Source organism: Mauremys reevesii, linkage group 4 (genome assembly GCF_016161935.1).
Source record: "Mauremys reevesii isolate NIE-2019 linkage group 4, ASM1616193v1, whole genome shotgun sequence".
Taxonomy (NCBI): domain Eukaryota; kingdom Metazoa; phylum Chordata; order Testudines; family Geoemydidae; genus Mauremys; species Mauremys reevesii.
Genome location: NC_052626.1, coordinates 129,423,518 through 129,436,348, shown reverse-complemented (window position 1 = coordinate 129,436,348; position 12,831 = coordinate 129,423,518). Strand labels below are relative to the sequence as shown.

At 42.1% G+C, this 12,831-nt stretch overlaps 1 protein-coding gene across 1 annotated transcript in view; it reads right to left on the bottom strand.

Moving 5' to 3' along the window:
* The window catches only part of ANKS1A (ankyrin repeat and sterile alpha motif domain containing 1A), a 157,103-nt gene that overhangs the window by 110,206 nt on the left and 34,066 nt on the right, over nt 1-12,831 (bottom strand). Inside the window, 2 exon segments of the mRNA XM_039534856.1 lie at nt 482-638; nt 2,090-2,170. Of these exon segments, the coding sequence (XP_039390790.1) occupies nt 482-638; nt 2,090-2,170 (238 nt within the window).

Below are 12,831 nucleotides of genomic sequence, written 5' to 3'. Positions count from 1 at the left end.
GCTTTAAAAAACCCACACAATTAGTCAAGTGGGCACAAGTGCTAAAAAAAAAAATCAGAGCAGCTAGGAGTGTGGGCCAAACAAAAAGACTTAAAGCTGCTTTGATTAGTTCCCAACAGAAAGAGCCAGTATATCCTTTGACAGTACTAGCCATCTTCACTTAATCATCCAGCAACTGGAGAGGAAATAAATAGCAGCCAGTGTTTGTTTTGAAAACCCAGTAGGAGAGCAGAAGATCACTTTCCAGACACACTGTGGTTGACAGACTGCTCACTTTCACACCCCAACCACCTGAGATTTGATTATTTAACCCATCAGAATTAGAGCACCACACCAAGAAACAGTGTTTCCAGCAATCAAACCCATCCATTTCCAAACTGTTCAGCACCTTATGTCATGCGGCTGACACATTCCTTTCCACCCTAGGAGTAGGAATCTGCTGGTACATTAGAGACCAATAGGAGGAGGAAGATATTCAGACCTGTTCATTCACTTTAGTGTGGGAGGGTCCCTGATGGATGAGAAGTTTTACTATCTCTGCGTCTCCTTTCCAGGCTGCCAAGTGAAGAGGGTAACAACCTTTGCAGTCTGCCACATTGGTTAGCGCATCGTTCCTCAGCAGAACTTCCACCACATCCCTGGAAAATAAGGATAGCTATGAGTCTCAGATACTCAGTCGCAACAGAACTGAAAAGGATACTGTTTAGCAGGTTGCACCCGAAAAGTTTAGGCTGCTCAAAAATAGTGGTTTGCAAACACAACACTCAAAACCACGAAAAAACCACACACCCCAAATTTGAATCATCATCATTTCTTTTTGTCAAAATGAAAGTTTTGTGGATTTAAAAACTCCCAGAAAGTGTTGCCCAAGAATTATAGACATGTAGGGCTGGAAGGGACCTCAAGAGGTCATTAGTCCATCCCCCTGTGCTGATTAAATATACCTAGACCATCCCTGACAGGTGTTTGGCTAACCTGTTCTTAAAATCTTCTAACAATGGAGATTCTACAATATCCTCAGGTAACCTGTTCCAGTGCGTAACTATCCTTACAAGTTAGAACGTTTTCTTAATACCTAGGATTTAGGTTAAATCTCCCTTGCTGCAAATTAAACCAATTGTTTCTTGTCCTATCCTCCAAGGACATGGAAAACAACTGATCACCATCCTCTTTATAACAACTTGTTATCTGAAGACTTATATCTCCCTTCAGCCTGCTCTTCGCTAGAAGAAACATGCTAATTCTTTGACCCTTTCCACATAGGTCATACTTTCTAAACTTCTGATCATTTTGGTCTCTCAGGTGGAAACCTGTTCTTCAAGACATGCCACACAGCTATGCGACTGGAGTCGCACCAGTGTCAATTTGTTGCATTGGTGTAAGTCACTTCTTTACACCTGCACTGGTGGTGTGTATGACTGAGTCTGTCTCAGTGCAAAAAACCTATTGGAGGCGAAGCTCCTAGGGTCATGGGACAAACCAAGCAAAACTGAGGAAAAAAGCTTTGAGGCAAAAAACGAGGTTTTTTAAGGCTATTTAAGTTTCAGTACATCATCTTGTCACCGCTCACTACTAGACACGATTCTACACACGTACTGAAGACTGTAGAAAAATTGCATGTTACTGTATTGTATTTAAGAAAATGTGACCAAATAATTGGAGACAGCATTGTAACAGACATGCACATCGGGGCAGCGTTAATACACATCCCAGTAGAATCCTACTGGTGTGTCTGTTCCTGGAGAGGTCATCTTTTGGATGAGTTACACAACAAGATGTGGTTCATCATTTGTGGTTATTAAAGATGAAAGTGTGGTTGAGATAGCCCAAGCATCCTAGCCAAATTTTAAATCTGAGTAATTGCATCCTGCAAAATATGCCTCTACAATTTCACTTCAATATGGTGTTCTTCTCCATGTCCTGAAGGTGGTATTGTATTGCATCAACACCCTGTTCTATCTCTGAGGCAGCCGCATTATACTTGTGAATAAGGGAATTCTCTCTCTCTCTCTTCATATTTATTTTTTTATGGATAGTAAAGCACCTGGGCATCCTTTAAGGTAAGAGGCACTATAGTAAAACTGCTTACTTGTGGCCATTCAAAGCAGCATGGTGCAGCGGAGTATATCCAGTACTGTCAACACAGTTCACATTTGGTCCCCTCCAGATGCTGCAAAATAAAAAAATCCAACAGTAAGTCATGTATCAAATTTAGAGGCAGCCAGCTGGCAAGGAAAGGTTTCTGCAGAGTTCTTATGTTAAGTCTGTTATTTCAAATCAAGCCATAACAACGGAATGGCGGCTACAATTAACTGCAGCAAGGCAGAGAACAGATATTGCACAATGCTATGTTAAACAAGGGTGACAAATGTCACAAAGCACAGAGTCATTAAGCAGATTCACTACTCAGCATTTCTCCCAAAGATCTGAGTTCTTAAGCCAGAGGTTTGCTATTCCCTCACCAATGACTATCCTGCAAGGCTTCTCAACAGTACTTTAGTTCATTAAGAAGATTTAAAGGAACATCAGTGGCAAAAGTCTGTCTAAAAATTAACACAAGAACAGGTTCAACACCCCACACCATCAACCCACCACTAATCCTCTCCCTTCTCTGAAGGATTTCCGTCAGCTGGGGGTCCCTTTTCTCATTGGTAAAAACCATTAAAGGATATATAAGTGTGAGAGCAGTAATGGGATACAGAGCCTTTCATCTCTAGATCACTTATGCAAGTCCACTCTGAGTCAGTGGTGACCAAAAATCATCTCCGTCTAACAGCTGTTAGTGGGTCTGTGTGAAACAAGTAGGTGGTCTCAGAGCAGTTCCAAGAACTCCTGTCACAACTGGCCTGCCTTGTTGGCAGACTGAGACCAAGAATTTAATGGGCCATGGAGAATTAATCTTCTCTTACTCCTCAGAAGCGGCCCATCTAGAACAGGATTGAAACATACTGACGCAGCCAGGAGAGAGCATGTGGGCAGGAAGTGGGCACTAACCTTGAGTTCCTTTAACTACTACAGCATGGGCAATCTCTAGGGCTGCCATGTCTGGCAGCTTTCACCAGCACTTGAACCTGCTTTTAAAAAGATGGGTTGGATACATTTGAACTCAGACATGCTTCCAAAGAAAGCTGTAGACTTCCTTCTCTAAGTATGCCTTCTTTTATAAGCCCCTTTTTGCTGCACATTGGCCTGTTTTGAAACTGATGCATTCGAAAGTACAGTATGAGTAATTAAATGAGCTCAGAAAGGTCCCAGCTCCCACAGGTATTTTTGTTTTGCTTTTTAAAGAGAAGCAGGACTGGTGCTTAGTTTCCCTCCTCCACTCCCCAATTGCACTGTCTTAAAATAAGAGTGAACTGTTGCTGTTTATGAACTAGAGCTGACAATTTCATTTCCTCCACAGCATGTAATCACTATAGCTCATGGTACAATACACAGGCAACCCAAGCATTCATTAGGTTTTCTAAAATAACAGTCATTACTCGAGGGCCGCTTGCCAGAAAAATGCCACACCACACACACTGTATCAACTCAGCAGAAAGAAACTGGGGTAAAACAGGAAAGGCATCAAACCAATAGGAATCCTATGTAGACCAAGTAGGAACTCAAACTTAAACCAAACTATTTGCTTCCCTCTTTCTGACAAACATGTTCAAAAACTTAACTTGACCTCCCCCACCACAAAATACGTCACTGAAGTTTGTTCCCACCAAGAGAATCCACATGATCTAGTGGTTGGACTGTTATAAAAAGCTTTCCAGACATAGATAAAGGACAATAAGCAGCGCAGAGGAAAAAAACAGCCAAGAGCACTGGGGGCAAGAAATCTACCTTGTACAAAGAGAAGATGGGACCTCTACTTAAAGGTCATATCCAAATACATCCCTACCCAATAAACTGCATAGTCCTCAATATCTACCTCAGAAGAAAGACAAGATGAGCTGATAGAGATAGAATATAAATCCGTCGGCTGTATACCTCATTGATGACTGGAAGGCAAGACTATTGTCTTCCCTTTTTGTGGCCCATGCAGTCTTCCCTCTCAGAGTACACTTAGGGACAGTGCATAAGATGATCTGGTCCCCAGAATAAAATTGTTCCTAGAACTGTACAATGCATTCCACCCTTAGAGGGACTGGCTTAGAGGCCTGAAAGTCCAGACTTCTTAGGACCAAATACAGAGACGAGGTAGAGTGTTCTAGTGCAGTGGTTCTCAATCATGGATACACCAGGAGGATTGCAGCCCCCCAGAGGGGGGAGGGGTCATGGGACAGGTTTAATGGCATCGCAAGTGCAAGGCAATTAGCGGGTGGCAAGCAGGGCAACTGCCCAGGGCCCTGCAAAGCTAAGTTACATGCTTCAGCCCTGCCGCCTGGGGCTCCAGCTTCAGACAAGACTCAAGTATCACTGAAATGCAAGTACAATATTTATATTCCAATTTATTTTATAATTATATGGTTAAAATGAGAAAGTCAGCAGTTTTTCAGTACTAGTGTGCTGTGACACGTCTGTATTTCTAGGTCTGATTTTGTAAACAAGATGTTTTTAAGGGAGGTGAACCTGGGGTACACAAGACAAATCAGACTCCTGAAAGGGATTCAGTAATCTGGAAAGGTTGAGAACCACTGCTCTAGTGGACGAAGTCCGGAGCTGGGAGTCAAGAAGGCATGGGTGATTCATCCCAGATCTGCTGTTAATTCACCGACCTTGAATTTTGCTCAAGTACAAGCAATGCAATTTGCACCATACAAAGACCATTATCAAGGCACTCTACTGTGGAGCATATGTAATCTAGAAGACATGGTGAGATCTACAGGAAGAATTCTGGTCTTTCTTGCCTTCAGTGCACAGATAGTATTTTCACCAGCCCTCAAGTAGTACTTCTTCCAGTCCCCCAGTTTCCTGCACCACAGAATGAATGAAAATGAAGTGGTCACTGAATGCGTACAGTACTTCAGATGCTGCTAGCATCACTTGAGAAGCAGGGTTAAAGCCCTGGCTGTGCGCTTTTATAACATCTTCGAGTCAGCTCAGAGACAGAATAAACTACAGGCCAGAATCCAGGAAGTGCCCTCCCACTTTCAGCTGCCATGAAGCCTGAGTGGGATTTAGTCAATTCTAGAGCTCTGTGGTTTCCATTTGGCAATGGGCTCATGGAGTGTGGTTACCCAGCCAATTTATTGCTGGATTTACAGTGGCAATTAATGGTTAAAATTATGGCAGAGCGACTTGTTTTTAGTCTGGGCAAGGTTATAAATATTGTGTCTGCATATCCCCTTTCCTAGATTGTGTTAACCTGACCAAAATCAGAGCAAATTTAACTATTTGACATAAGGAAAGGAAATCAGAGGGGTATAGATTCATGCTGTGTACACGCACACACAGCGTCCAGTACCTGCAGTTAACCACCATCAACACTGGGCACCTATGGTATCTTTCATATGAAGATTTCAAATTACTTTATGAAGTGGATAATTATTATCCCCATCTTACAGAAGGGGAAAATGGAAACTGTAAATCAAATGACTTGCCCAAGGTCACAGCAGTATAGGAATAGTATACTTAACCCGGAAGAAAAATCTCAGAGCTCTGAAGCAGCCACACTTCCAATATCGGAGTGTAAATCTTTTACAGATGCAGAGACCGCTTTTCTTACTAGGAAAGCAGGGAAGAGGGCAAGACTCTGAATGTGGAGATGGAGTATTTCCATCAGGAAGGCTTGGCTTGTTCTCATTATGAGGAGGTCTGGCTGTTGCAGGAGTCTTTATAGTATGATTTTGCTTTTTAAAAAGCAATAAAAGGTGCCTATAGTCTGCAACAAGTGACTTTTTTTCTTACTAATGGAAAGAAATAAGAAACCCAAACTAGCCCACCTTGGTCAAAAAAGGTCAAATCATCCCAAAGCCTAGAATGAAATAGGGATCAAAAAGAGAGTGAGAAACATTTATCTTTAGATGCTGGGATTGTGCCGGAAGTAAATCAGTCTTCTCTTCCCTTTACTCCTTCATCTTCAGCTCCTCCTCATAGTTAAAACTGCCATATAATTCTTAAGCCTTACTAGAAACCAAATCTTTGTGTATTAAGAAAGGATCAGTGCATAGCACTCGACACAAACTAAGAAACTGAGTTTTTTCGTATCAGGTCTAGACACAGTAAAGTGACTACATACTATGGGCTGCAGAGACCAGACTTTGAGAGGACATTGGATGGGAGTATTTCTTTGTGGAAGACATACCTTTTCCTCTGAGAGCTGTTTGCAGTATCTGGCACAGTTACAGAAGAAGAACAATCTCAGTGACACCTCACACCTTATCTGTGGAAAGAGTGGTATGTCTACACTACAAATTAAAACCTGCGATGCCAAGTCTCAGAGTCCAGGTCAATTGATTCAGGAGGCTCGGGCTGCAGAGCTAAAATAGCAGTATAGACATTTGCACTCAGGCTGGAGCCTGGCCTCCAAGACCCACCCCCCGACCTGCATTCAGAGTCTTAGGGCTCCGGCCCAAGTAGGAAAGTCTACAGTGATATTTTTAGCCCTGCAGCTCCACTGAGCCATCTCAGCCCCACAAGTTTTTCTTTGCAGCATAGACATACCCACTGATAGAACTGTTTCAAGGAACACCACCCTTTGACCGTACAACTGGGGAACTTTGGTATCAGCACCATAAGGGTTAAAGTTAAGCATTACAAAGTCAAGAGTGAGTGACAGAAAGCCAGAGTGGGAAAGGAAGCATGCAGTTGTCATGGGAGGTTCAGATAAAGTTTTAATTAACTGGCAACTGTTAGAGTGCTTAGAAATTTGGTGTAGTTAGAAAACAGAGGCCTTTACAAGTGACAGAAGAAAGTTATTATATATTGGGAAAGAGTTACAAGCTACAGAGTAACCTATTGGTCATGTCGATTGATATGAAGAACACGCAAATGCATGCATCCAGTAACAAGATCTCTCAAATGGGGATTTGACACCCTCATTAGTACCCAAGAGACATTCATTGTCAAACCCCGTTCAGCCAACACCATCTTTTTAACAGGTCTGTTTTACTAGGGAAAGAGAATGAAGAAATGATAGTGCATAACTCCTCCTTGTGACAGTCCATTTCAAGAGGTATTTCAGAACACCTACGGCAATTAAAAAAAAAATCAGACATTAAAAGCCCATTAGTTAAGTTGGTTTTACATGGTGAAGACGGGAAGAACCTATGAGAAGTCAGAACAGTGCATACCTGTCTGAGGGGCTCATCCTCCTTTCATGGAAACTCAGCTGTACAGTGACTTCTGCCTTCAATCACTGACCCCAACTATGATAAGGTACAGCAAGATTTGGGCCTGCTTCTCCAAAGAGAAAGCATAACAGCCAACAGCATACAGACAGGAATGAAACAAGGGGAATAACTGACTGCACGTAGCAGGTCACCTTCAAAGCACTGTCTACCTTTCAGGGGCATCACCCCCATTTTTAGATGGGGAAAACTGGAAGAGTAGCATTAAAATTAGTTGCCCAAGGAAGTCAGAACTGGGACTATAATTCATGAAGTCCTACCTCTAATAATACTAAGCCCTGCCCTCAGTAAGCCAGCAGACAGTTGACCAGCATACAAGTCGGTACACCCGAGTTCTATTCCTGGCTCTGCTGGGGAGCACTGGGAAAGCTGGTTAAAGCACAATGGCTCAGTTTCCCAATCTGTAAACTGGAGATCAAAATATTAAGATACTTTGAGATCTACAGTGCACACAGTTATACTCCAAACATTCTTATTAAGCTATTTCCCTGATTAAAGAAAAACAAAACAGCATTCGTATAAGTAGAAGAATCTGTGCCTCACAGGGTTGAGAGAATCATGCAATACAAATTTCCAATAATTTTCAGACAGCTAAAAGAGTGCAGAAGGTTTGAAGCAGATCTGACTAGGTTTCTGTGAATGGTTTGGTTTTTTCCTAGCCTTATTTCAAAAAGTTTTTTGGATTTATAATATTAGTCTCTGTTCTGAAGACACCAACTTCCCAGCCACAATAATCTTGGTCTCATCTCCCATTTCTTCATGTCAGCTAATGAAGAATTTTACATGTTTCTGATATTCATGTTTAATGTATTTTAAAAGGCAGAACACTATGGAAATAAGGCAAGTCCTAAAAGTAACAACCACCTACTCTTCATACAGATTTTTCTATTCTGCTTCTCTTGCTTCAGCAAGTGCCGTGGGCCCTTGGCCTTTTATAACTTCCCGTTGGGGAAAATAACTGAATAAGGTACATTGCTTTAGGACACAATAACCCCCCCCATTTTTTTTAAACAAACGCTATTTTGCCCCCCTGCCTCCCCATCTACTTCTCTCTGCCCAGAGTAGCTAATCAGAAAATCATCCAGGAGTGCTGTGCTCGGATCAAGACAAAAATACCTAAACACTACTTTCCAACAGCAAGTAACAGAAGAGTCACCAGTAGGTAACCTGGACTCTCATTTATTATTCATATTAAAAGAGCATCTGGAAAGCCCAACCAAGACTGGAGTTCCATTGTCCTAGGTACTGTACAGACAGCATAAAAGGCAGTTCTCCTGCCTTGAAGAATTTATGTTATAAATATTTGAGACAAAGGTGCTAGAAGTAGAATTATCCCTATTTTACAGGTGGGGAACTGAGGAATAGCGAGAGTAAGTGACTCACTCAAGGTCACAGAGGACGCCTAGCAGCTGGCAATTAAACCCATATGTTCTGAAACCTCATTCAGTGCCTCAACTACAAGCTCAACTCATGAGATAATAGTTGTCAGAGTTGGAGACTTACTAGCTCACACCACCCATTGTTCTCAAAAGTGCAGAATAAAGAGTTAATATACAGAATTAAATATTACTTCCTCAAGACACTAGATCTTAGCTATTCTAATGCAAGACCATCCTCACTCTTTTTGTATTTGCCATACATACACAGGCACAGAAAATGAACACAGTGTAGCTCAGCAAATGCCTGGCACTTTTACAGTGATTTATATTTTCAAAGCATGCTATAAACATGTCTTAACAATGCTGGGAGGTAGGTCATTATTATGCCTATTTTACAGATAGGAAATCTTGGAAAATAAACATATGGCAAACTGGGAGTACCACCTTTGACTCCAAGTCCTGTGCTTTAACTGAGAGACAATGCTGTCAAAGGAACAGACATCTTAAACAGAAGGAGTCCATGTTGCCTTCTGTACCTTTGGAGGGGAAAAAGCTCATTGGAAAATATTTTCCAGCAACCTAACAGAGTTCAAACAGACAAATTATTATAAAGCTTGGCTTTAGCGTTTTACAACTGAAGTGCCTTATCAATTATGAAAACAAATTCCGACACACTGTATAAGACGTGTGTGGCCATTTAATCCAAAGCATAATTATATAATGCATTGCAGAGAGTACAGGCATTTTAAATGCACACATTAAGTGTCACTTAACATTCCAATCTTGTACGGGAAGCATTTGGCACGTATAATGTTCTCCCACTAACATTCGTGCCTTAATTTTACCAGAAGAGAAACATCCAATAACTCATTTATTTAGCATTTCAAACATCACAATATTGCCAAGCATTTTACAAAGTAGAGTAGCTGGCAGCTAACAGGGTCCCAATATGGGAGACCTTTGTCAAAAAGTCATGTTATTTTGAGGGTGGACTATTGTTTAGATCAAAAATCTCTTCTTCCTTCTTGTGGGATGCAAGAGGCTATAAGGCCAACTTGCTGTGTTTGAACGGGTGTGGAAGGGTGATACAGGAAGTTGACCAGAGAGGATGCAGTGGAGGAATGTGTGAAGTGATCTACATTTAAGCTGTACATGTCCACAACAGAAGCTCAGGACTTTTTAAAAATAAACAAAACAACACACACTAGCAGCAGATCTGGAAGCTACCAAGGACCTCCGAACCTCCGAGGGGCCATCCCCAGCCACCTGTTTTGACTTAAAAAGTACACAGTTAAAGGAAGCAGGAGCTAGATCAAAGAGCATTCCCAAAGTTGTCAGGAATGCTTTATGAAGCCTTAGGTATTCCAGGCACTAAGCTCTCTGCCTCAGCATCAGCATTTACCCCTGTATGAGAACAAACGAGAATGAACTCCAAAATCTGTCCTGTCAGATGACAAGGGGTGGAAGACAGACTATAGCAGCCTTGGATCTACCAAGACTGTGGGGCCCACACATGGCTGAAAACATGCACTGTATGCACTAGTGAAGTCAGAGTTAAATGACTCCCAGTCACTACCTGCAAGCCACCCATTCTCCCAAGTCACACAATGTGACCTGAAAAGACACTATGAGAATGCGATGCCAGCTGCAGATCCAGGCAATCATCAGCTGTGCTCTATGCTACCTACTGCTTGATTGTTGCTGTTTGGGGCCCTAGACCCCAAATTTCTTGTCCTAGTCCTCCCACAATGACAGCACTATCACTTTCTGAGGCTCAGACATTGGACATTGAACTTCATCTCAAAGCTGGCCACACAATACATGTTGCTCCCTGAAAAGGGGTGGATGTAGGAATGTATCTTCAATAGTATCCACCAATTGATACCCTAAATTCAGCATTCACAGCATCAGTCCAAGGGGAAAAAAACAAAACCATCCAGTGACAAGACCTATTAGGATGCAGGAAGGAGCAATATATCTGGCAGATAGAAAAGCAGCATCTTTACTCTATGTGCTGCATGGTGAGTTCCTGGCAGATGGCAATTCATGGCAGCTGCACCTACAAATGGGACAGAGACAATCTTATTTGTGACTGCGCAAACACAGAATACCTCATCAACGTTGCCAACAATCATATCCAGGTGGTATTTGTCATCCACTTTGCCACTGGAAGCAATTAACTAAACCTAGACTTGGATATCTAACATTGCTGTGTCTAAACCATACAAAACCAGTTTTTCCTGGAATCAAGATGCCCACAGTGATATATGCAAGTTTGCAGTTGCACAGATTTGAGGAAGTGGCAGAACACCCTGATTATCGCAATCAACATGCAGAATAATAGTTTTAAATTGTCAGTGCCCAATTACTTACACAGTGCTTCCCCCCACCCCAATGGCTTCAGAGCTCTTCATATGCTATGAAAACAGGCACTACTGAAATGCAGCCACTTCTGGTTGGAGGGCAGCAGACAGGTGCTCAACTAGCGCACAGGAACGGGAGAGAGGAAAGTTGGCAGTACCTATAATGAAAACCACATTGGGATCGTTAACATCTGTGCTGAGCACATAGTTAAAGTGCTATGTAAAAGAGAGAGACTTAACTGCAAGAACAAACTGACCCTCCTAGGATTTGAACGCATGGTTCTAGGAAATCTGGATATTTCAACATGACAGTTAAGCCACCCCCTTCAGTTGGTACTCACTGAGCAGTGATTAGTGGTCACCAGACAAACATTCAAAATTAATATAAGTGCGCACAGTAAATGTATAGGTATTTACTAACTGCAATATTTGAACAGTACATATATAATATTGAGTGAGGGCTTTCCAAAATGTATGAACAAAGTGTGTCCCACATACTAGAGGAGAGGGGGGTATTGAGCTAAATCTTTGCCCATGGGGAACATACAAGTGATTTCTGTGGGGGTCTAGATTTCTGTCCAGTCAGCACTTCCTGCATTCATCAGATGAAGTTTAAACTTCATAGCTCCGAAATTAAATGGTGTGTGTCAGTCTGGGCAAAGCAGGACCGGTTAATCTGAGGAGAAACTAATCCACACACAGGAGACTGCAGAACAGCAACAAGAAATAAATGGACCCGAAGAGCAGGCTGTAACAATCAGATTGCACTCTTTCTCCCCCCATGAGAAAGGCATACCCAACCTGTTGGGAGTGCCTGGGTATGGGCAGGCATTCACAGAGACAGCGCAAGGAGTATCTGACTGTGGTATTCTCAGCTAAAGCAAGCAGGTGAAGACATGCTGGAAGTGCTTTCCCCTACTTTAATTGCATTCAGCTATTTTCAGGACATTCCTTTCAAGTGCAGGTAAAGGAGAAAGATTTACTAGCGCACATAATCTTTTCCAAAAGCACCTTGGTAAACAGAAATCTTGAAAACTAAGCAATGGTAACCTGTTAAAAACAAACAAAACAAACAAACCTCTTACATTGCCAAGTAGCTTCCTTGAACAGGTATTGTCCTCACCAAAAGGAGGATCCTTGATTTATGAACAACAAGGATGGGAAGAGTTTGTTCATTTAATAGATACATCTTTTTAATAAGCAGCTTTCTACTGCATTACGGTTTTTGCTACTCAGGAAGTGTTTCCCCCAACCCTGCCTTAAAAAGACGTACCTACTGACAAAAGCCTTTAAGTGGGCAGTTTTGTAGATTTGTTAGCTTCTGATGGGTAGTTCTGGGACACTCAATGCAGGTTTCCATACAGTCCATACCTGAACTACCCAGTAGTATTTAATAACCGTGCTTCCAATGGACCTACTTGTTTTGATATAGTTTAGAATTAGGGTTCTACTGAAGATGTGCCCATCACGGCCCAGTAACCTGCAACCACTACTGCCAACCAATATATGAAAGGCTGCATAAAGACGGGTGACCTGCCCAGACATTACTGAGGATGTGACATTGGGACAGAGAATACAAAGTCTCCATCACAATGGATGCCGTAAGTGAATTTGACAAAAGGCTGACGGAACAAGCTGCACCAACAAAACAAAATGTTGCAGGCAGGATCTAATGAGCAAAGCAATCAGACCTATCAGCAGAATGCTTCACAGGACAAGCAGACCCTCTCCAGGCAATCAGGGGCCTGGTCTACACTACGCATTTAAACCGAATTTAGCAGCATTATACCGATTTAACCCTGCACCCGT